The sequence below is a fragment of the Schistocerca piceifrons genome, unplaced genomic scaffold (assembly GCF_021461385.2).
Source record: "Schistocerca piceifrons isolate TAMUIC-IGC-003096 unplaced genomic scaffold, iqSchPice1.1 HiC_scaffold_1881, whole genome shotgun sequence".
NCBI lineage: Eukaryota > Metazoa > Arthropoda > Insecta > Orthoptera > Acrididae > Schistocerca > Schistocerca piceifrons.
The window spans coordinates 155,533-182,083 of NW_025727769.1; the positions used below are offsets into that span (position 1 = coordinate 155,533).

General features: G+C 44.9%; 1 protein-coding gene across 1 annotated transcript; it reads left to right on the plus strand.

The window, feature by feature from the left end:
- The first annotated feature begins 6 nt into the window (after window positions 1–6).
- LOC124741180 lies at window positions 7–25,810 on the plus strand. Its single transcript, XM_047248685.1, has 5 exons — window positions 7–72; window positions 3,970–4,145; window positions 12,855–13,063; window positions 22,872–23,168; window positions 25,653–25,810. The coding sequence occupies exons 1-5, from the start codon at window positions 7–9 to the stop codon at window positions 25,808–25,810; spliced, it is 906 nt and encodes a 301-aa protein (XP_047104641.1).
- The last annotated feature ends 741 nt before the right edge of the window (window positions 25,811–26,551 follow it).

A 26,551-nucleotide genomic window follows, 5' to 3' on the forward strand; every position in this document is an offset into this window, starting at 1 on the left:
ACCACGATGAGTGACATCACAGCGTCGTCGGTAAACAGTGACAGCAGTGCGGCGTCGTCATTGTTGTCCAACGTGCGTGGCCATGACTGCAGTCACCATCGTCGTCACGGATACCGCACGAGCGCTTGACTCCGATATCAGGGCTGGCTGGCAGTCGGAGAGGGAGAAAGACTCGGGTCGCCCTCCGCAGGGCTGTTTACAAACCCCTTCAGCCACGCAGCGTGCGCTGATCAGCAATTCAAGTCGCAGTCCATCACGCTCCTTCTCTCCCCACTAACATTACTTACACATAGCGCATTGCGACACTGCCCAGCGTGTTGGTACACATTTGAACACGCCTCTCTCAACTTGCTACTACTCTCATTAATTACCAAGCGGGGACGCAAGGCAGCACAAACGGATTTATTTCTCGTAAGAAGAAGAACTTCCACATATTAAACGAGTGGGATTGTGCTGTGACAGAAACGCACGAAATGGAATATGCTGGCTGCAAGTAGCTGCTGATCGGCTACTTTTGAGCGACACATTGCAGAAACTTGGGAAATCATCTCGACAGTTCTCCAAAAAGAGTGTAGATGTCACCTGGTAAATAAACGTAGCTGACAAAAGAACTGTAAAAAATGAGCCCGGGAGTATCTAAATAAATACAAAAATTTTATTAAGAAAATAATATTTGCACATATCTGCAACACAAGTAAATCCGTTTTTGAAACTTCCTGGCAGATCATATCAGCGCACACTCCGCTGCATAGTGAAAATCTCATTCTGGAAATCCGTTTTTCTCTCCACCACCGTACACTTGCCTAAGGTGTCTGACTGACATACAGTTGAATGATTCCAAATTCAGGATGGCAGTGTTCTTGAAAATTTCCCACATTCTTGCCACCACCTCACGACCTTTGACGTGCATGACGCTCTCTCTGTGATCACAGTTTCGGAGTGACGTCAGCATATCCTCACAGGTCATTCCTGTATCGTGGCGGCTACTGCGATAGTGGGATCGAGTCAATCACGCTACTGTCTTCCAAGACATGTCACACTTTATTGTTCTGAGCAGCTGGGCAGAAGTGACAACTGTGTAGAAACTTGTCGAAACACATGAAGCGGCCGCACTCGTCGTGGAGGCCTCGCTCGTGAGCAACAATGTTGTACCAGGAGGCGGGCAGCTTGGACCCTGGCAAGCAGGTCTTCAGCTGCATCTACACGTGTTTCGTACACCTACATCTTGGCATAACCTCAGAGAATCAAGTCGAGCGTTGTAAGATCCAGCGATCCCATGGCCATCAGAGAAGACCCCCCCTATCCAGTACTACAATGAGTGTGAGTATTCTTCAGGTGCTTGGTGCTTGCAAACATTAACATCAAAGTGGAATGATCTTGGATAATGTCCTAAAATACCTTGACTGAGAATCTTTGCTGTTGGCCTCCGATATGGGTGGCGTGGGTGTTGTCCTCATTCTAGATCTGCCTGTTTGGCTTTTGAAAACAACATCGCGGATGAATCAGGCCTCACCCGCAAACAATACGAACTGTATGAAGTTGGAAAGTACAGCTCTGTGAACGATACTGGATTGACACAAGCAGACATAGGGCTCAAAATCCGTTCGTTGCAGTGCTTGCACATTTCATCTGTGATTACTCATTGTGCACTGTACACAGCAACACACCTCACCATGAACACGACACAAGCTATCTGATGCAATGGAAGCTGACAGCAGGGTCAGTGGTGTGCTTGCAGCACAGGTTAATGCGCCACTGAGATGCTTGAGTGCTACGAGCCTAGTTGTGCACAGTAGGTCCGTTTGGTGGTCAGGTGTCTACACTGTTTATCAGCTGTTACTGTTCGAGTGCACAACGGACACCCGAGATCTTTGCCAGAGTGTGAAGAACTGCAGGCATCATTGCAATACATGCATTCATTCAGACTGACAGTCGTTGCTTTGAAGAATTGCTGTGAGCTGCATTGTTGTTAGGTGGTGTATGCTGTGTATGTCCTTAACACAATAAATATGCACTTTCGAGTATTGGTTCCCTACCTCAATATAATCTATTCTTGAACCACTGTCACCTGTTTCAGTGTGACCCAAAAGGATTGGGGACCCCACGTACAGAGAACAAGAGCAGTTCTGTCCCACTTCTCTCAGACACTCCCGACGGCACCCATGTCTGTGGTGAGCACTCACCTTCCAGAACAACATACTGGGTGATGCTAGGGTAGATAGAAGAAAGGAAAACAGAATGGGCAAGTGCGAGAGGGACTCACGCACTAAGGGTTCTGTACAAACTCCCCGTCCTGGGAATCGAGATTCCCAATGATTTTTGCCTGTTATCGAGACTCTGTAACTTTACTGGCAAGATACTGCTCCCAGCAATACCAAGATCGGTCCAGAAATTCTTCGTTATTTCCTCAGCCCAGCCCAAACAAACAAGAACAAGCAAGCAGAGGACTTTAGTTTACATATGTAGGGAGAGAAGATTTAATAACATATTTCCGTTTACGTACTAAATCATGAATATAATATACATTTTATGTTTGGATGCAGTAATGTTCGTATGTTATACTTTCAACAGGTCATGAATACAATGTATGTCCAAATCGAAAACGACATTTTTATGTGATATAATGACAAATTAACAAGTTTCAGATTTTTTGCTCTACTTGTACCGGAAAACTTAGTTGTTGCCAAATCTCACGATTCCAAGTCAATGGAGAGCACCCTATAGGTTTCGATGACTGAGTTTTCGATTATCAAAACACGAGACATAAACGGCCGTATCTGTTGACTGGAGTCAGTTATAAGCTTACAGATTTTACGCCGCCAAGGATCCGTATACCTTTGTATGTGACATAATTTGAACATGATACCCACAACGTATCCAGAGAAAAAGATTCCCAACAGATGGACAGACAAATAGACAGACTGATAAAAAATAATACGAAAAGTATTTTCTAGAGTTATATAGTTACCAATTATGGATTTTAAGATTTTTTTCATTTATTTGCACTGTGAAATCTGGCTTTTTTCAAAATGTCATGATTCTAAATCAACAGGAAGCACCATATTGATTTTATGAGTGATGTTTCGAGTATCAAAATATATAATTTAAATGGCCGTATCTTTATTGCATTGACTTAGAAGCTTAAGATTTTTACAACGCCAAAGTAACATAGACCTTAATATGTGACACAAATGTGAACTTCGTACCCGAAAATGGTCCAGAAAAAATGATCTTAACACTCGGACAGTCAATACATTCCTTCAAATCTGCAATATTCGAGACGTGTTCAGATACAGACGACATCGTGTTAGATGACGAGCAACAAACGCAAATTTTCGGCAAAAGCGATCAGCCAGGCAACAGACAAACGCTACAACATTTTGAGTCAAACTGACATTTCGTGTGTGCACAATAAACTCAGACAATGTTTCAGATATGGAGCGGCGGATGTCTATCGTTGCGTTTGTAGAAGGTCATAACATGTGTTCAGGTTTGTCACAGCGTTGGTAACGAGTAGGATTTTGACGGATTTGTCAACAGTCTGGCCATTCTATTTTCGAAAATCGTTCAAAAGTTTGAATAGAATCTCGTCAGAGTTCCAGCTACGCCATGTGGCTTTACACGTAGGAACTCGACGCTGCTGGCAGCTCCAGAACATTTCAGTTGGATACATCGTCACGGGAGTATACATTCATACATTCAGACGTCTGTAATGTCAACTACCAAGAAATATCTGCACCTCTCTTATCGGATGTCACAGTTTGAGAAATGTATTTATTTAATAAAACCCCACTAGGCATCTGCTGTGAATTAATGTTTTTATGCCTGCACAAAACTGAATGTACTACACTCACGCGCTGGCAGTAATTTCAGTGTCATGTAATAGTGCTACATGTAACTGTATACTAAGACAGGCTGCTGCTTGTGGATGTTATGAAAGTAATTTCAACTATTTTCTGTGTGTCTCAGGGTAACCACGCAAGTGATCAGCAACTCCACGGTTGGATTAAGGACATGGAACGTGTGAATGACATGCTGCGCACGAAATTAACCGGATGTGTACATGACATGCAATTAGCCAGCAAACAGGTGGAGCACTACGAGGTGGAAGAAGACAAGGACAGGCCAGGGCACGTGATAATCAGGTATAGACCAGTGTACACTCAAATGTCTGTCGCACTCACTATGGTTTATTGGAGTTTATCTCACTTTTATCCATTAAAGTATTCATTACAGTTATAGAAAACACAGGGATCATTTAATTCAAAATGGAGTAAAGAACTAGCACTAAGAGACAGTAGTGAAGGACATGGTTACAGAAACTCGTGATTTACAAAGTTTTTTGACTCCGCTTAGCCTTCGATTTTTTGATTCGTATTGTGTCTTAAAATGTGCCACGTATTACGTAACAGACCAGCGGAGAAAACTGACACAAAAGACGATGCTACTGCATTTACTAGAGAAAGCATTGATGGTTACAGACACTTCCGAAGTTTTCATAATTTGTGGAAACAATGATGTGGAACCTGACACGAAAAGTGAGCGTGTTCTCGTCTTATTCGGGACCAAAAAAAAAAAAAATCACTTCGGGAGAAATTACGGAAATACCGTGTAGTTGCGACTCTAGTCCAGATACTGGCATCCAGTCGGTGAGGGAAAGAGGCCACAAGTCATGTTCATCTCAATACATGGAGGAAAAATCTAAGCAGCGATGAGGGAAGATGGGAAGACGTCAGCAGAGGGCAGGAAGCGGATAGCCATCGTTCTTATATTTTGTCCTGTGGTTGGTGTGTTTAAATCAGTCCGTAGTATAGAGCGTAAATAGTGGAGGTTGTGAGCGGGAGGAAAGCGGAATAGTGTCTCGAGTGTTTGACATATGGGGCCGTGGAATGGAGTGTTGTAGGAGATATGTTGGCACTATGGAGGGTGACCAGGTGGCTTCCTATGTGGGAATGGGCAAGCTCCCAGCAGGCACCCCAGGTCTTGTGGCGGTGTTGTTGGACTCTTTCAGGTGGCTTATTGTGGGATAGCTATGGAGGTGGAGAACATGGATTAGGATGGACAATTAGACTCAGTCGTGATTGCTATCAATAGGATGAAAGACTTCTGCAGTTATATCTGAAGATGTCGGTAGGGGAGCTACTTTGGGATGAGTGTGTCTGGGAAATGGACTAGGTCTTTTGAAACGAAGGTGATCATCCGACATCTACAGTTAAGTTCATCATGGGAACTGATGTGGATAAACAGCTGTGGAGAGGCAGTGGTCAGTGTGAGGAACGAAATTATGTGCTATAGGGTTTCTCGGACAGAGACAGGCAGTAGGACAGATCACGGTCAGGGTGGTAAAATACACACTCAGGATAAAGTATTATGCAGGATGATTGAACATGACTTGTAGCCAACTGGAGCTGTTTTTGAGGAACGGTATTGTTACTCCACAACGTTTATTGTGTGGGGATTTTTGGTTTGCTACTCCACATCTGTCATCAGAACTGTGAGTGGGTTACCGGTTCACTGTGTACGGACACATGCAGATAGTGTGACGGGATAAAACTATCGATATTGTGTCAGGCAGTGGGAATGAAGGTAACAGTGGTTGGGAAGGTGAACTGAAAATCGGAGATGGGTAGATTTCAAGACAGGGGTGCACTACACAAAGGAAGCAGCTGATCGGATAGCAGAGTACTTGTGGAGTGCACGTGGGGGGTTTCAGGGTAGCCAGTAGTTTGAGGTACTCTCATGAACACTCGCCAGTTGGTACACCTTTAGGGAAATCAGATAGCTTTCAGAGTAAAGTCAGTTCGACTCTGAAACTTTTATCAGTCAACTGTCGAAGTATTTGTAACATAGTTCCCAAATTTACTCTCCTCCATGAACGTTCTCAGCCTCAAATTATTCTTGAATTGAGAGCTGGCTAAGACCCAAAGTAAAAAAAAACTCTGAGATATTTAGCGAGTCTTGGAATGTTTATCGGAAAGACATATTCGACGCCGTAGGAGGGGAAGTGTTTATTGCAGTTGACAAAAAATATTCTCTTTACTGAGGTTGAATTTGAGTGCAATAGTGAAATTACGTGGTCGCACATAACAGGACTAGGTGAAACCATATCAGTTGTTGGATGTTTTTACCACCCACCCGACTCCGCTGGGACAGATGTGGAGCCATTCAAAGAATCAGCATTGCATAAATATCCAGATCACGCAACACTAGCTGGCGGTGACCTTAACCTACCGAGTATAGGCTGGGACGTCTATGGATTCACTGCAGGTCGTGCTCACAGACAGTCTTGTGAAGGACTTTGGAACACATTTTCCGAAAATTGTGTTGAGCAGCTAGTTCGGCAGCCAGCACAAACAGGCAGGACCTTATCGATGGCGTCAGCATAGAGATGGGGATTAGTGATGGTGATTTCATCATAGCAACTATGGTTACGAAAGTCAGTAAATCAGTCAAGAACGCTAGGAGAGTTGATATGCAGTTGTCAGCGTCTCACTAAGACAGTAAAATACAATCATTTAATTCCAGAATTATGGCCATAGAGGAATTATGGCTAAAGTTTAAAGAGATTGTAAATCGTGATCCGGAAAAGTATGCACCTACTAAGTGGATCAAGGGCGGAAAAGACTCATCGTGCTTTAATAACAAAATTCGGAAAAGGCTGAGGAACGAAAGGCTGTTACATTCTCGGTTCAAAAGAGAACGCCCAAATGAGGACAGCAAGGTTTGTAGAGATTCGTGCGTCTGTGAAAAGATCTGTGCGCAAATCATACAACAGGTACCACCGGAGAACCGGAAAAAGTTTTGGTCCTCTGCAAAATCGTTAAGCGGATCTAACGCTTCCATTACAGTCACACGTTGACCAGTCTGCTTTGGCGCTAGAATATTCCAAAAGGAAGGCCGAAGTTAAAAATTCCTCGTTTAAGAAATCGTTCACGCAGGAGAATGGTACAAACGTGCCGTCGTTTGACCATCGCACAGAGTCCCGTATGGAAATCATAGTAATGAGTACCGCTGGCGTAGAGAAACGGCTGAAACAGCTGAAAATAAATAAGTGGCAATGCCTAGGTGGAATGCCAGTTTGGTTTTACTAAGAGTAGTGTACGGCATTGGCCCCTTACTTAGTTTGCATTTACCGCGAATCTTGCGATCAGCGCTAAGAACCAAGCGAATGGAAAAAAGTGCAAGTGAAGAAAGGTAAAAGAACGGACCCACAAAATTGCAGACCAATATCCCTGTTTCCTGCAGAACCCTTGAACATATTCTCAGTTCGAACATAATCAACTTTCTTCAGACTAAGGAGCTTATGTGCACAAATCAACACGGTTTTGGTAAGCATCGCTTCTGTGAAACTCACCTTTTCCTTTTCTCGCATGAGAGCTATGGATGAAGGGCAACAGACAGATTCCATATCTCTAGATTTCTCGAAAGCATTTGACACGGTGTCCCATTGCGGGGTGATAACGGAAGAACGAGCAATTGGAATAAGTTGAGTGACTGCAGGTTGACACAAGATGACGTCGACAAAATTTGTTGTTGGTGTGATGAATGGCAGGTGGCTCTTGCTGTAGAAGAAAGCGGATGAGTAGCAAAAACGAACCCGCAATATCCGGATACGGCACTCCAAGTGTCCTGCTTACCACAGTCGAAACAATTCAGGGGGAGCAGGTAGATTTCTTACCGGAGGTTCGATCAGCATGCAAGTGTTACGTATATGCTTCTGGAGCTCAGCAGCAGATTCTATGAGGGTTCTTCCAGATCCGGAAACGCACTCATCCACTCCCTAGGTCGGTATGACATGTCCCGCGATAAGCATAAGCGCCCTATGACGATCTTCGACGATTAAGTCGAAGAGAAAATCCCAATACCCAATCCCTAATCCAGTTCTTTCCCATATAACACCAATGTCTTCGCCTACCTCAGGCAAGTACCAGACTCACAACAAGTCACAGACACCAAAAAACTATAGAAAAATCAGACACGCACGTTCACAGGGGAGTAGAAGCCGAAAGGCTACAAACTCCCCCTCACACTTCCCCAAAGAGGGGAAAGTAACAGATGTGAGCAGCGGCAGGGAAGAAGACACTCATTTCGAAGAAAACAAGTGTAGAGAACCTGGCTGCAGAACGATCCTAATGACGCCAGCATACATTTCTGGTAGGGACCACGAAGACAAGATACGAGGAATTACGGCTCCTAAGGAAGCATATAGACAGGCGTCTGTCCTCGCTCTGTCAGCGAGCGGAACAGGAGAGGCAACGACTAGTTGTGGAACAGGATACCCTCCGCCACGCACCGCACGGTGGCTTGCGGATTATGTATGTAGATGTAGATACAAAAGACGATAGTTGAGAGGAATTATTGGTTTCATGTCCGTAAATTTAGTGAAATCATTTTTGGCTTGGTTTCATTTGGAATCGTGAGGTTTTATCTATTCTATTTCATTTGTTTGAGTCTTGTGACTGCATGCATGAGGGTTGTGGTGTAATAGGTGGCCCCAGTTGTGTGTAGATAAGGACATTGACAGGAGTTTATGACGGCGGTGACGAATGTGGATGTGGTTGGAACTTCTGGCTCCGGCAGTGGTGGGGGCGTTGGGGCGGGCCGCGGTTTGGGGCTGGCGACGGTGTTGGCGACAGAGCCAGCGGCAGAGGCTGCTGGAGAGGGAGTCGACGGTGGCGCAGGTGGTGGCGACGGTGGTGGAGCATTTGACGCAGGCAGTGGCGAAGGAGCTGCCGGACTACGGCTGTCTGTGAGTGGTGAAGCAATGAAGACGACGACGAAGGGTGGGAGATTGTCGGCGAAGAACCACTGGGAGAGTCCAGGTGAGAGCTGAGGTGCTGGCGAAGTGTAGTGGGGCGTGTCAGTAAAACGGAGGATATACTTCGTACTGGAAATTTTGGGAGGACATTTTGAGGTTAACATGAGTAAAGCGAGTCAGAGAATATACTCCAGCCGAGAATGTGCTCATCGCGAGTAAAAGGGTGAGGGATGTTGCTCAAAACAAAGAGCGTTCTCCGATTACGTATGAATAAAACTAGAGGAGCTTCTCACAATCGGAAAATATTGAAGCGAGATCTGTAGCAGTCTTCGGGCTGAGTAAGTTCTGTTAAGTTTTACCTACATTTTGGCAATGATGGCAGAATTCATATTGCTTGGGAGGCAAAAAAAGAAATATATAGCCCAACGAAGTGCTGAATTGAGGAGCTGTAGAAGTTTATATCGCTTTGACAATAAGAACATCATCTGCGGACGACCTCTCAAAAGAAGTGAAAATTGAAACATTTTTGTTGCTATTTAGTAGACCCAAGTTTTCAGACTGACGTACGAGAACATTTAGCTGTAGGCCTACACCAAACAACCGTGTCGCTGACTTTTCCAGACGTTCACCATCATCTATTCTCACAGCATAAGTCTTATATAGTGTGATGTTAGAAATAAGTAGGGTTGCCAGAAAAATTAATAACTGGTTTATCGCAAACGTAGCTACCTGGTACTCGTAAGGGACGCATGGTGGGGCGCTTACGTGCTTTCCAAGCGAGCAGACAGTTGTGGGCCGTATTTAACCAAAATTATCTCGTGTTAGAGAACTCTGACAGAGTTCCAGCTTGGAGTAGGTAAAAAGTCATGTAATCTTAAGATTTCGTTCGCATAATCTTCGCCTAACTTCTATAACTGAAAAGTTTTCCGCATGTTGTAAATTCGGTAACCTCAAGAAAATGCATTTTCATAAGCTGTACGTAATTGTCTTCATAATTTGTTGCCGCACATAAAATAAACAAAATGAAACGTAGTGCAACTCTGCCTGAACACACTGGTGCCGGTTCCAGACATGTCGCCCGTTTGAGCGAGCTGAATGACACGTGACACTGCACGTGCTTTCTGTGCCGGACACGGCAGACCACACACACCGAGAACTCAGCAGGGAGCAGAGGTAGTGAGAAAAAGGAACCCTCTCGTCAGAGATTATGGCTTCGAATGTTTTGCTCGTAAGAACTTTCCCTGAGAATGTTCTTTTGCTCCGAGAATCTTCTCCAGAGAACGTCGTCTTGTTTATTCATACGACCCAGCGTGTTTACCTTCTGTTGGATGTCAATACAAAGGCGAGAACCAAAGACGCATGAGGGGCCACAGAGGCAGTGGTGCAGCTTAGGTAGCGCCCCCCTAGTCCAGGCAGCGCACCATTTCGTGTCTCTTCTGTAGTTCACGTATCGCCATTTACAGTCGGTCATTTCTAAATTCCGTCAATCCACTTCGTTACTGGACTCGCATGGTACGTCCAGTAATGGCTCCAGCACTACAGGCCAAAGCCGCCTATAGCACACAGACCCCTGCCTCTGCACGCAAATTGTCGACGATTGACTTCCGTCGCAGCGGTCTGCCCCGCTTGTCGACACTCCAGCTCCATGTGGCGAGTATGTATTGCGTCCTCTGTTGATTTGCCACTTTGTGTGGCAACGCACTTGCTCCTAAACTGAATATGGCAGTCAGTGTTGTATCATTATAGCTGTGTAGTACATTCCCAACTGTCCAGATTTTCTTTAGAGCTTGTTTCAGTGGATATTGTTTGTTCACTTCCTTGCTGCATTTAAATCCGTTCTTTCGTTGCCTTACGGAATGAACGTTAAAAACAGCCCTTTCCCGAAATTCTTCCACAACCAAATCTCCGTATAATGTTTACTCAGATCATTGTCAGTATGCACGTACATCCTCCATCTGGGGCGTAGAAATGATGATTTTCATCACGGCACGGGTTCTGAGTCCCAGCTTGTCAGTGTTGCAGGTGTGGTACTGTACCTCCAAGCAGAACAGCGTGCTGGTGTACGTGGCGTGGAAATGATTTGCGAGCCTTAGCACCATGGCACCACATGTCTTATGGGAGGGACAGCTTTCCGGTCAAACTGGGGACCCAGACATCACACGGAACTCATTATGATGCAGCTTCATGCTTTAATTGGCAACGACGTTGTCAAGTAACAGTGATAACCAAGGACCATACTACAAGGAGTACAGGGAGTACGGATTGTTCTGCATTGTATCTGGCAGTATGGAAACTTTCCATCGTTGATGGGCTATAGGGAATGTAGTCGTAGATTAATCAGGAAAAAATTGTCTCATACCAGATTCTGAGGGCTCCATTCTCATCATAATATGTACCTGACACATATGCATCGAATCGATGTACCTTAGGCCAACAATTTCTGTATGATAATTTTCACTGCCAAACTAGACACCCGCACCAACCAATCACGAAGCGAGACGGAGCGAATGCTTCAGAGCCAAGTAAACAAACATTTTTATGCAATAGTGAAGCGTCATTTTGTCAAGTTTTACGTCAGCAGACATGTACTTCTGCACGTCAAGCATAGCAGTGTGAGATGGTGGGATGCACACTGCCGGATGTAAGCAGAAACATTATAAAAATGCCACAACTGATAAGGGTATAATGAGTAAAACGAAAGACCTATTGTGAAATAAAAACACATGTTTGGTATTTGCAAAGACGGTTTTGAAATAGCTTAAGTTATCGTATCGCGCTGTCCTTAGCCGTTGGATTAGTTGAAAGGGACTCAATAAGTGGACCTGCTTGACGGTACACTCACGATTGTCCATAGAGCTCTTCTTCCTGTGGGAGTTCTGCTTTCAGCTGTCGTACAGTCTTTACGGAAAATTATCGCAGATGCCACATCACCTAAAGCAGATAGGAAACTCCCTGGCAGGTCAGAGCCGTGTGTCGGATCCCCGACGTTTCAAGTGACTGCACTCTCCACTGCAGAGTGAGGATTCGCCCAGGAAGCAACTCCCGAGGCCTCTGGTCACTGCAGTGCCCATCCTTCCGGGAGCGCTGGTCCCGCCAGCCGTGCAGGGGAGCTTCTGTGACGGCTGGAAGGCAGCGGCTGAGCTACTGGCGGAAGTAAGGCTGCGACGCCGGCTCTCGGTTCCTGCCTGCCCAGCTCTATTTTTTTAAGGACGTCATATTCGCCATTGACTTTAGAAATTGTTTTACAATTGCAGTTTCGACCTTTTGATCCATTTTCAAGTGGTAATGTGGAAGATTTTGCTTCAGCTAATGACAGACATGTCTACATGTCAGCGTCTAAAATCATCTATAACAAATTCGAACAAGTCATTCATATCCTTAACATAAATATCACATGTTCACTCTCTTGCAATGAATACGAAATTCTTCTTTAAAGAAAAGAGGTATTCTGCGGCAAGCGCTGCAGTTCTGCTGTTTGATGTGTCTGAACCAGTTAAAACGGTATAGTAGCACACAACGGAGTGGATGATCTGCAAGAAATAGTTACAATCGGTATATCACTCAAGTGCTCTGAAATCTAAAGATGAAATCTCGATGCGCTGAAATGCACCAATGGGTTTGCGTTTGTTTGCTGTCTTTCTATGCATCCTTTAAAGAATGAAAATGCTAAAAAGACCAATGGGTTTGCGTTTGTTTGCTGTGTTACTATGCATCCTTTAAAGAATGAAAAAGTTCCAGGTTTGTGTGCCAGTGTGGCACACAGTACTCATCTACCAGGAAGTATCTTATGCACTGCTGAGTGGAAATCCGTTCTGGATACTTTTAGCCGCACGGGATTAGCCGAGCGGTCTCAGGCGCTGCAGTCATGGGGTGCGCGGCTGGTCCCGGCGGAGGTTCGAGTCCTCCCTCGGCCATGGGTGTGTGTGTGTTTGTCCTTAGGATAATTTAGGTTAAGTAGTGTGCAAGCTTAGGGACTGATGGCCTTAGCAGTTAAGTCCCATAAAATTTCACACACATTTTTGGATACTTGTACGCTCTTGCATAAACTATACATGCTAGGTCTTTAACTTTTAACCTGGCACTTTGTGTGCTACAGGCGGCCGCTGTTGAGTGAACGCCTGCTGCGCTATCAGCCGTGGAACCCCTCCTCTGACGACGACTTCAGTGCGCTGTGCAAGGAGCGGCAGCCAGAGGCGTCGCAAATGTTCAGCCTCGCTGACGAACTGTACGCCTTCCATCGTTTCTACTGGTACACTGCAGCTGACCACATCGATTTATTCTACGAAGATGTTGTCAAGATTGTAGGTAAGTTTAATACTGGGACCCGGCCACTTCACGGTTATGCGCTGACAAGTGTTCAAGTTGTTCGAGGAATGAAATTCAAATATCCTTCTGAATATGTAGTTTTAGCTCTTGCGTGATTTTGCATGCCACGCAAGGTAATCTCTGGTGCTCTTTCCAAAGTCAGTGTTTAGATTCCTCGGCAACTCTCCGTCTGGATCTATGACAAGTTTATGTGACACAAAGGTCAAAGGTGTACCCCCAGCTGCTCGTGGCCCGTGAAGGTTTCGATGCCGGCGATGTACAGAGGCTGTGTGATGTTCTGGAGACGTTACTCAAGTGCCAGCTGGCTGCTAATGATTGTGCAACACACTCGAAACAAGTGGGTGTCTCACAAATAATGTTTGCAGCCTCAGCCTAACAGGCGACCACGTCGCCTGGGGTGTCCGCCAGTGTCTGGTACACTGAACAACTCGTCTCCCTCCCGTAGGAGGCCCGCAGCACCTCTAAAACAGGGCCCATCCCACAGCACTTTGAACTCCGTCTCTGAACGCCAGTGCAGATAAGACCTTCATATATGTGCGACACGTGCCTCATATAAAAAAGTGTTCCTTCTTATCTTCTATAAACGCTCTAAACTTCTGTACACGTAGTTTTTTTTTTTTTCTTTTCAGACCTAGTCTAAGGCTTGTTTTGAAAATGGCGAATGGTTTCTGCAACTTAACGGCTTCAGACAAGCTAATGTTTAGTCAATACTGTAACGTGTAGTGTTCTACATTTCTCGTCTATGATCCTGGCATGATACTGTTCGTATTTACTAATTTTCTTTGACGAACAATATTTCGATTTGTAACAGAACAGTTAATTGTATGAGGTACACTGTTAATATTATCCTTTGAAGTGTCAGTACTATGAACTGTAGTAGGACTGAGGAAACACTGTATTTTCAGCTATCAAACCTGTCTGGTAATCAACTCTATTTGTTCGAATCACTATATTCTTTAAATTTATTATTTTGCTCTCGTTGCTGGACTTTATCTCTTACTCGATCATCTATCTATCGTTGCACCAGACATGAAACGAGCTGTAATCGTCCATTCATTTCTTTCTTTGTAACTGTCTGATAGCTTCTTGTTCGGTAGGGGGTAACTCCACTTAAATGAGAGGAAGGGGAGACAGTGGGCTTGTGCTCCCTCAGCGGAAAAATTATTTATGCCTGCCGTTGTCACTCTTGACCGCTTCAGGCAATCGAACTTGCAGGGTTCTAATTGGTAGTAAACCAACTAATTAAAAAACTAAGGTGGTCGAAAAGGGTTACAACACATAAAGAAGTAAGTTATCATAAGAATACGCGTATATTAGAACCACGGACTGTAATACTGCGAAGAACGGTGTTTACAAAATTTCTGCTGCAGCCGATAATTTACTGCAGACACTCATAAGAATAATAGTGGCACATAAACGGAAATACGCATTGTTAGCAAGTTACTAAACAGGCAGACTTTTACCCCATCTGTTTCTAGACTCAGCTGCACTCGGCAGCAACTCTATAACTATGACTGAAACTGTTATGGACACCGAGAACAAACGTGTGAGCTGTAGTTGATGTTTCAATTCCTCACGAGTGGCGACAAGATATTAAAGAATGAGCAGCGACAAGACCTTACAGAGTTGTGGACAACTAACCGTTTGTCTGGAAGCTAACTTTAAGCCCGACATTGAAGATATCTTCAGGGGAAAGTTGTCATGATAATCCAGAGAGATCGGAGAGATCGTGGCGTGGCAGTTCGGTCGAGATAGGGAGGGGGGGGGGGAGGGGGAGAGAAAGAAGAAACGGGTGCGAATCTCTTCTGAGCACGTGGCGATGTTGGAGATGGCTTGCGACATCCAGCGGGCTGCTACAACGGCCCTGTCTGAAAGAGTTGCCCTCGCCACTATTAAAACCGTGGCGCTTTACTGTCGGCTGTTTTACGCATCACTGTCCAGCAGAACTAGATGCTTGCCCACAACAGACCAACGTATCAGGAACTGAGTCCTGATTTGCTGTCGCTGCCATTGTGTAAAATCAACTAAATCGCAAATCCGAGGCTACAGATGTCAAAAATACTTCCTGTGTGACGACTATCTGACCCGGTATCGCAGAACCACCTGGCCTATCCCAATTACAAACAAGACCAGTCCAAGTTGCAAATTTTTATTTTTTATTCATTCGATGATTTGTTTCGGACCTAGACCCATTATCAAATCACCATAACATAGTCGAAAATGGCATTTCCGAAGATGTCAAAAACGTGCAATGAACATTTGCAGTGCATGCAGATAACTCATCGAATGAACAAAACCTCGGAACGGTTTTTCGTTCACTGATTACCAGAAGTTGCTGACCCAAACTACAGCAGCATACTGGAAGTTCGTAAAACCACCCATGTTAACTGGGCCCAAATGTACAATCCTTGCACAACTGCATCATCTACACAGCCTCAACTCGAATGATCTAATAAATATAAAGTAAACGCATTATTCACGACACTAAACTTACATTCCGCATCCCAACAACTACATGCATTGCATCCTCACCACCAAATATATTGAGTTCAGATCCACAGTGTTCTACACCATCAGTCGAGCTCACCGTCATCATCTCAACAGTTTTTTGTGTCGCATCCCTAACATGAAAGACATCCAGTTTTTCCACAACATTCACTCGCCTTCTACTCTCGTCCAACAGATGACGACAACACCAACAGTCACCTTCCACTTTTAACATCCAAGTCACCTGTTCCAAAAAGCAATCCAACTTTATCTTCAGCCACACCAAAACATCAGCTTAAAACCTATACCTAACCTTGTTTCGCCACGTAAAACATCAAGACAAAGCAGCAGCATAGCATTCCATCCACATGTCTGTTCCCTCAGCTCCAACAAGATCTTCATCAGTCACATGTAATCTCAATGCTACAACTATACTTTAATGAAAATTGTTACAGTTTCGTAACACACTCCCAGTCACTATACACTCTACAAAGCACAGATAATTGCTACAACATACAATCAGATGGTACTGCCAATGGGTGCTTGTGAGACATCCTGATACCAGCACCTCACTCTGCAGATCAGAAACCCTGGGATTGGTGATACACATGAACAAAAACACTGCCACATTTTCCATAAACTGAACAATCTATTGAAAAAGGATTCATTCTCCTCTCATCCATAACAACCACACGTTACCAAACAACCTCAACAAGCCAGACTCAGTGCTTCATATCTTAAAGATATACTCACTGTATCTAATGACTGCTCGACAATTCGGTACATACAATGTCACACAAATACGACCACCATATCTCTTGGTCCCAGTTTAAAATACCTGTCTATAACGCCACAAAACGAATTAAATATAGCATTTACAACACAAGACTATAAAGCCACACATTTTGTGAGCGTGTGGGGTGGTGCTATTCTGTCATTCTGCGCAACAGATTAATCTGAGATGTACCCTTTACCCTTTGCCCCTGCAAGATGCAATTTCCACCCCCACACTACTACAGAAGTCAGACAGACACTCCTAAAGTTCTAAAGAGAAATGCCTGAATAACTTTCAGCAATAAATACCTTCCGGAGTCGTCCACTGTAAGGAAATGACATAAAAATTCACAAAATGTGTTACGTAACTAGTGGGATACTTGGGTACTGGAGTAGTGCTAGTTAGTGTAAGATATACATGAAAGTAACGAAAATTATTATTTATTTTGCAAAAATTCTGAGAAATCACAATAGCACTTTTAGTTATGAATTGAACACGTTATTTGTGGGTTCTTTTCAGAATGTGAAGTTACCTCTTAAGGATAGGATTCGGTAATGAAATTTCTATACAAAGTTTAAGATTGTTATTGACTTGGCAGAATGGCTGAGAGCCGCACCTACTCAACTTGAATAATTATCGGTTAGAATGCTGCTAGGTACAGTGGAGGCTGTCACGTGTGATATGCAGTGAAGGGTACTGTTGTGGAGGAAATGTGGGGGTCGCAAGAGCTGTGGCTGCGATGACTGCTGTCTGCGCCGCTCGCTGCCGACAAATAAGACAACTCTCGTTCTATCTGGATTGACCTTCGCCAATCAAACTCTCCCTACGCCTTGATGAAGTCGAGGACTCCTGTTCGCCCCTAGTCTAACTATTGGCGTGGTACACCGGTCAGGTAACCAGTCCACCGCGATGCCACTCAAAAATTCGCTCGCAGGCGTTTAACTATAACTCAGTCCGTTCACACCGCACAATAAGTGTGGCGGCCAACACAGTGAACAACGCTTAATCACAAGGACTCAATATACAGTTTCACTTCGATTCGCTCTGGACAGAGGTGCTCTCCCAGTGAAGTACTGAGGAGAGACTTGTTCCTCGCTCTTTGAGTACACGTACGAGCGCGCACGCTGTCGTTACGTGTTCTCGCTCCAAGAGCGACAACGGAACAGCCCCTCTGCACGCCAGACGTGAAGGGGTATATCTTTCGATCTCTTCCATTACTCCTTCAGCTCAAGGCGTCAGAAATATCCTCTGCCAGTCAGCATTGCTCTTCTAAAACGGGAGAATGGCGTTTTGTTTAAGGTGACCAATCCGGAAATCTGTAGTATCGGTGTTTGGCGTTTGCTGTCTCCCTGTGAAAATCTCTGAAACTGCGTTCTATGTGTAAAGAATGCGTAGGCTAACCGCTCCCACACAATGTAGTGGAATTTGCTTTTAAGCCGAACACGGGGTCGTCCTTTCACTCGGGCTAACGCTGTCTGCTCTACAGGCGCTCACTGGCCGACGTAGATAGCTTGGGACCGGCCTCCTGGGGTGCAATTGCCTCTCTCCAGCTAGAAACTCCTGTGACCGTCGAGTCTGGAATGTATGTGTGTACGTCAGCCTCAGGTATTTCAACCACGGTGCGCACTTGCGATTTATTAGTTATTTGCATATCATTTACATGAATTCATACAATACTGACTTTATCTTATCGAGTTTGGGCTCGAATGAAGCGCCTTGATGTGCAGAATATGATTGTGAGGGCGGAATATGGAAGCAATGAAGGAGACCACGACTTGTTACAATTTCAGGAAATTCTTATGAGAGGCTGCTCATGACTCCATTACTTTCGACCTCCTTAAAAAAAAAGAGAGAGAGAGAGAGAGAGAGAAGTAAAACTGTTATTTCCTACTAGCTCTACTTCACCTCTTGGTGTAGCCTCTGCTACATCAAAAACACTTTTGTTAAAAACCCAAGGAATTATTACAATAAATACCACCAATCATTTCTCTCTCCCTAACTTCCACCATGGCACACATAAACATGACTGTGTGGTGGTACTCTCTTCAAAGGTAAGCTGGTTCGAATCCAGGTGATGGAAGAAATTTGCATTGCTGGTATTTCCCCAGTAATGGGAGGGGGAATTGAAGCATAAAGTTTCTCATCACCAGACCTCGTGTCAGTGTTCTACATTACATTACCTCTCCTCAGTGTATCATGATACACTGATGACGCTTGTGACACTGTTGAGGGTGACACATGTGGTGTCGACGATAATCGCCTGCAGCAAATCGTCAATCGACCACCGCAGAGATGCTGTACACGTAAGCAGCATCGCCACCACCTATGAGAAAGAAGCAGTAAGCCACTCCTCCTGTAGCTTCGAGGCGCCACACACGACAAGTATTTCCAGCTCTGCCAGTGCCTGGTACGAGTTCTGCCAGAGTCCAGCCTGAGTTCTGTTCTGTCTACGAGGGTATCAACAGTTCCATGACGACTGCAGAGAAGCGACGAATTTCTGCCTTCAGAGTGCAGTGTCGGCGTAACGTCACTCAGTCAAGCCTAGGCCAAGCATGCACGTACAGAGAGTCGATGGCCCACAAAAGACACATATTTGGCACAACTATAGTAAACGTTCAGTGTTCATCATCTGCAGACTTGTACTGTAATGCCGCTCAGTGTTTTCAGCAGCTCCTGTGTATCTGAACCCCAATTAATACCACACGTGCTCCTGCAGTCACAGCTGCGAGGAGCTAAAAATAAGTTTATCGCTTTCCAAACAAAAAGGCGTTCTTTTGACTGTTTCATTTATGTACTTGTAAATTTATTAAAAGCAAGACACAACAACATGTGTGTCGGATGTGGATGTTAAGTTCCTAACGCATCCATTACAGTCATGTACATTCAATAGATAACTCCGAGTCACAGTTCTCTCACAATGCAAGGACAGTGCCCAATTACGTGGAGGAAGCTAAGCGCTCGCAGTAAGGCGGTGGACCTGCTGCTCCATTTCTCTCTGCTGACATGGGCAGAGGACTCTCACTTTCTTATATCTTGGAATAATCACGGAACCACAGCCTACAACAAACTCAAATTAAGAAAACAGCAAACTCGACAATGTGGGGATTCCATCATCCAGCCATCCTCTGTACTTGGAAAAAACCAACTGAACGAGGCGATGCTGTGGTAAGCTGGTGGCTACAAACTTGATTTTCGACCAAATTTAGTTTCTCTGCGATGTCCCTACTCAGCGTAGGGTGAATGACACGACGGTTCCTATGGATGGACGCAGCTGTCCTGCTTCCCCGTTCTTCCCTATTCTGGGTTATGCTCTAATAGCTGTTTCACCAACAGGACGTTAACCCCTGATCTTGTTTCTTCCTTCGTCTTTCCAAAAGCCTTAGTGGCCCCAGTGTTACTTCCGCCAATATAGCTTGGATCTCAGCACTCTCAAAAATTTAACATTCCTTACAGTCTTAGAACACCTTGCACTCTGTATCATATTTGCAGTCTCAGACGCAACCTCTACCAGCTGATTAGATTGCCCTCTCTTCTGAGATTCCTCAAACTTTGTCACAAATTGCAAACGTTCCATAAACGTGGGAAACAAAAGCAATTTTTCTCGCCTATCCTCTGGATACCTAGGCTTCTGGTGCGCCCTCCACTTGCCACCCTTCTGTATCCTATTCGAGCGGAACTTCAGCTGGCTGGTTCTCCCTGTTCCAGAATAGTATGTAGACACTTACTCCTCCAACCAGCTATAATCCTAGCGTCTACGCCTCTTCAATATGTAGATGATCCCGCTTCCAGCCTCCTGACCACTGTCATTCCTCCCTCACACCTCCCTCTACCCACATCAACTTGTCAATCAAACTTCCCAGCCCACTCCAACACCTTGAATACATACACCCTTTCTGGCCGGCACCTGCATCATACTGTATTACCCTCGTAGTAGATATTGGGAACTGACTGCCAGTGACTTGCCAGAAGCAAGAGCCTTATCTTCACCATAGCACCATCATCAGCTTCAATGTACATGTGTTTATGTAGAGACGCTATGGCTTTTATTTTTTTGAAACCTACCATTTTATTCATTCTCCCCAAAAAGCAGCAAAGTGTCTGAACCTTGCGCACCACACGATAATGTGGTGGGAATGGAATGAATAACAAAGAAAATGGAGTGTTTACGACAAAGTCGTGCATTCGGCCTTCCACAGGATGTGCCTGTGTATAAGAATCTTTCAGAACTTATTCGTTTTACTGGGTATACATTTGCGCTCAACACGCCAATGAGGTATACATTGGATGACGTGTAGCATATCAGTATCACTCTCCTTTGATTTGTACTCTGAACAGCAATAGTGCTCGAGGACAACGACCATCAGGACTTCTCAGAATGCAGTAGGTAAAGCCGTCATCAAGCTGAAGCCTGGTTTGGTCACGACAGTGCTGTCCTACTGCAGGTTGTCGTCACTCGCCGTCTTCCTACTTATGAACTAACTTACCCAGTTAATAATTGCGGGACACAGTTAATTATTGGGTCTCCGAACAATTCTACAGTTCCATCATTTTCGTTTCCCATAAATCAGTGTCAGAGGTGAAAGAAGAGATAAGTGACAGAAGGAATCTCGGGAGCAATGCCTGAATCCCAAATCTCTGGAGTTGCAATCCCACATTCATCCACTCAGCAGCTGAGGCATATATGTCCCAATTGCATTTATTTCTGCGTTATTATCATTACACAAGGTACGAGTGAGACGAAGTAATTACATTTTTCTGCGTGTTTTTGAACGTATGCAAACAGACTATTAACAGTAAATCGTTCATTGTGGTAAAGGTACTTCCTAAATCGTCAGTTACTGTATTTTGTTGTGCTTTTTCTCGACAATCTCGTGCTAACGAAACAAACTGGTGACAAATATGCTCCATCACTTTTTTTTACGCTGCGTGATGGGGTCACTAAGTTCACGGAGGAAAGTGAAATATCACACAGACGAGAATTCAGCCTGCATCCTATTTCTTTGTACAGGACGCCTATGGAGTTATGTCAAAAGAGTATATTCTATATGGACGTAGTTAGATATTTAAAAAAATACGTATCCAACGGATCAGTGTATGGACGATCACACCTTCCTCAGATATCTATGTGTCTCGCTGTCCCCCTTGCTTTATTGCGGATCGTTCTAGTAATTCTGCTTAGAAAGACTTCTTCAACACTTGTGTCAATTTTCCATTAATCTTTCAACGTTGAGCCACATGAGGCTTTATTATTCTTCATATTCAGTTATTTGCGTGGTAAGATCAAAAGTTTGTCATGACGATTTCAAAAGGTTGTTGAGGTGGTAATGTTGGGATTTCGTGGTAACGATCTTAATGTGGCTTTAAATGCTGCAGAACCAAATACAATCCGAGAATAAGTTGTTCATTAAGAAATCCACAAATCTGACCAACAAAACGAGACTCAAGCTCCTTCCTTCTACAACCACACAAGATCCGTGATTGCCTTGTCATGGAGCTGAGATACTAAAAACTTCTGTTGTACTGAGAAATATGAAATTCCCATTCATGTAAGCTTCAAAAGAATGTGGTCCTAACAGGTATTCTGATTACATAATATCCCACATAAGGTGAGGTAGGTTCCTTTCCAACTCTTGCTGGTAATGGGTAATTTCCTTAGACAAGAAAACAATTTTTTCCTGATCAAATAGTGGTATATGGCACATTTATACATAAACAACACTCTTGAGCGAGACACGGCAGAAGTCGCCACAACGAAGTACGGTAGGTTACAAATCGTTGCTCCACACCATTGTCAGATAATTCAGTAACAAACATGGGCCTAAATCCTTTCGTATTCATATTTTTTCAATATGGTCGTGCATTGTTGAACAAGATGCTTGAAGTCGAACTGCTCTCTTGCAAATGATTTTCATTGGAGACTGCTCATCTGATTAAGAGTGGGTGACACACGTTTCCTGTCACTTTTTATTGCTTCCAATATGTGGTCTGTCTTTGAGACAGCCTGAAAATACAGGACATTTATCTCAATCAGGCATGGCTACTTTACGAGGGGGACTGAGGCAAATGGTCTCATCATGCGTTACATAGTTTTTCCTATCTGCGGACGTTCATGCACGCACGAATCCTCCACTAATCTCTCCTTTACAAGATAACTGTTGGTTCATGGATTCGGAACTCAAAGACTGCAGTGCTGAAACAAAAATATAATTCTGATAACATTATTTTTTTAACATCTTCAGTGCAGGACTATCAATAAAACCTATTTACTTCCTTATTTTTACTATGTCAAGAGCGATGCAGGGACTTCTTGGGCACCCTGTAGATGAAATAGACGTGCATAGTAAGAATGATACCTGTCTTTGTTAATACTCTTACTTTGTGTTGACATGCCGCCTCACATAGTTCTGGGTAACTGAACCAGGGTAATGCGGGTAAACGACGCCCAGGCTCGTCACCCAGAGAAGACTTTGGATTCAGCTGCCTGCAGTGTACGGCCACCACCTACTTGCTGTCGTTTTCTTGCAGACGAGGAGTGGCAGCTGGAGGACAGAAGCCACGCTACGCTCTCCGTGGGCACTGACTGCGTGCAGCTGTTGGTGAACGCCCTGGACCACCCCACGTGTCCGCTGGAAGACCTGCCACTGGAAGCCGTGAAGCAGCGCGAGCGGTGCCGCGAGCAGCTGTGGGACGACGTGGTGCAGAGGTCGCCCCACGTACCCGTCACCAGCTACCTGGCCTACACGCAGAGGGCAAACGTCAAGCTCTGTCTGCTGGCCTGGATGGCTGTCAACTCGTACGGCATTTGTCAGGACGTCCCGTTCAGTATGATACAGTCCGTGCACGATGCTCGCTGCTATTTCGATAGTCCTGACGATCAATCGTGTCTGCAGTCGAACGCTACAGACGCCATCTGCTCTGTTTCCAGAGCTATTCTGTTGCTAAAGTGTCGCGACTTTTCCTCCATTAAGACTTCCCATAATTGTTCGTTCAGTACGTTGGGATCTCTATGGGCCTATAGTACGAGTAGTATACTGGATCAAAAGCTAACAGAACAAACACTGAACTACAAAAACAGTTTAACCAACGCCACCTTGAAATACAAGGATTTCAAAATTGACAGCTTGAAGCCTTTAGAAATGTCATTTATACTGATAAATATCATTTTCCGTTTTTCGACTGCCGGAGTATACATGTACCTTCCCCAGTTGCGCAACTTGCCTGGAAAGATACTCTTGTCCTTTCAGATCACGTGCATAGTCCAGATCCTGTGTTCTGAGGTCGTGTATCGTATGGCAGGCGTCCCTGACTTACCTACAGCAGTGCTGATAGACAGCGCCCTCACACTTCTCAGCTGTATCTGGCTGAATTCATTCTGCTACCACATGTACGCTTGTGTTCGCCATCTCAGGCTTCCTGACCAGCTACTACCTGCTGAAGTAAGCCAGTTATTCCGTCGTGAGGTGCTGTGCGTGTTTATACCGTGGAGTATAGTGTGTGTGGCAGCTGTTGCTTTGGAAAAGACGAGTAAATATTACCTGATCTACAGTCGCATAGTAGTCCTTGCAGGGATTTCAGTGTCTGTGGGATTCAATTTCGTTTGTCTCGGACTGCTTGGATACATGTACCTACGTAATCGGTGCTCCATGCGGCAACTCGAAATTGTTGATAACAAGAAATTTGCCTCAAAGAAGGAGTGTCTTTTTATGTCAGTTAAGGCCATTATATTAAGTGGAACAGGAATTATTATTAGAATTGGGTTCCACCAGGCTCAGGGAATAGCGCAGGTAGTGTACTATATGCATCTAGTTACGATGGTGCAAGGACCAGTGCTCTTCGTCTGTTTCGTTTGCAATGGAACGACGCTTCCCCTACTGAAGAACAGGATACTTCTTTGGTGGAACCCAACCAACATCCCTGCAGGTCTAGAGCTGTGTTCGGCAGCCGAGAGGAATCTGGCCAGGAGAAACAATGAACAGTCTCCCTTTTCAGAATCCTCGCTGTAGCCTCCTTCAGTATTTTTCGCAAATAACTGTCTCCACACTACACTGCATTAAGCCCAACAATAAAAATGGACTCTACCTGGTATGACAATATTAAATGTCATTAAATCTCATATCGTACAGCCAGTACTTCTCTTTCCTAACGTCTCCTTCATTTATAACTGTGTGCTTATTTGTGAGTGGTAGCTCTGTCTACCTATTCTAATGCACTGAGACTACTCACTAAAATTGTTGGGAAATGCTTCGTGTATACAATAGGCTGCGTCAATCACACGGCCTGTTATATACAAGGAAAACGCAGCACGTTGTCGGAGGAATTCCCGTTCGTCAGTGTCATCTACCGTGGCGATGGTGAATTTCTGGACACATGTTCGTATGACGCTTTTTCTCCGTTTTCCGTCGAGGATCTCTCTTTGCAGTTTGTCGATTTTATTAATGTATAATGTATGATATTAGTATATATCATATTATGTCTGACACAGAGAAATTTTCCATATTTGTGTGAAAGATGTACTTTTACATGATTTGTAATTCAAGTACCATGACAAGAGACATTCAGATACTTATAAAATCAAAAGAGAGGGGCGAATGACTGAAGTGGTGTGTGCATGAAAGTGTAAATGGGTTTGTTCAGCTTATTAGTGGTTCGATTACATAGAGTGGCTGAAACAGGTATAGTAATAAAGTAACACATCACGTGTTGTGGGAAATGTGGCTTGAAGTGAACGCAAAGTGTCGAATGGCAGAGTTATGAGATCAGCATTATTGGGTTTGTGAGACAAGATGGTGATTTGTTAAGCTAGAGGTTTGTAAGGGTACTATGGCAGATGTTAAAAGTTAATGTTCCACGTGCCACTCTTGAGCAAGGAAGAACATTACTTAAAGGCGTATTTACAGAAACAGTACTGTGGAAGGATAAACTTGTGCAAGTACTGTGAGTCCTGGAAAACATGTGCCATAGTAGCTTCACTAGAAGCACACAGTACGCCGAAATTGTTGTGATTCGTAATCAATTTTGTTCAAATAAAACGTGAGTGAGCAAAGTAAAGGAGTGTCTGTGTGAATTTAGTATCCAGCCCAACTGAAAATCCTGTGATAAATAGTACTACGTGGAGTGATTTTCGTGAATTTCGCACTTAGCAGGCACCCGCAGTGTTAACCGCGATTTCCGTTTGGACGCAGTGGAACCAGAGGGAGGCAGGTGCCGGGTGCAGCCCGGCTGGCCGCAGGGGGGCGCCGGCAGCTCAACAGATTCTGTAAAACCGTTTGACGAAGATTTGCAGGCCGTGCGCCTTTATTTTGTCAGCGCAGCGCCAAGCCAACCCTGGCCCGCTCTGCGTGACGTCACGAGAGCGCGCCGCGGCCTTCTCTTTAGGTGGTGGCGGCCAGAGCCGACACGGGGCGCACTGGGGGCGCTTAGCGGCCCACCCACACAAGCGTCCTGCACCACCGGGACACGCGTAAAGTCGGTCCGACACAGTGGTCGCCAGCCGGGCCTCGACCCGCTGGAAAGTATCGAACCACATCGCTCGAAAGCCAGTAGGTAACGGCCCTCGTGCTACCTACTTACCCCCAGGCAAGATCCCGAGTTCCGACCGCAGTACTGGGAACATTCACAGCCGAGTCCAGGAAATTACTTTCGACTGGCTGTACGAAATACACAAAAACTCAACAGGAAGACAGTCACTCAAAAAACATTACTCCCAGATTTGGATAACAAACTGAGATTATCGCTATCCGAACGCGTTTTGAAACTCGAGAACACTGTGCGTCGCGACACACAACTCCGCTCCAGAGCGCCCGCGACCCGCCACGTCGGCCACACGGGCGCCGACGGCCAGCTTTCGATTCCCCGAGCTCCGAGCCTCTCCACGAAATCCTTTTACACGTGGGCCTTTCAGCCAATCAGGAGCAGCAGAGGACCGCAAGCCCCACCACTGGCCACTCCCTGCTGCTGCTTACAGCCGCTGCTGTCACGTTCTGGTCTTCAAAAAGGCGAACCAGGGAGCAGATATGGGTGGTCAGGGAATCACCTGTTACAACCCTTTCACTCGTGGGGTATCAAGCATTAACCTCTGCAACCGATATACCTATTAAGGGCTTTCCTCTGATATATCTGGGGACAAGCATTCTCGCAGCCGAAACTGCTTGAACTGTTGTTACATGTACGTAGTTGTTCGACAGCACACGTGTTACTCAGACGAT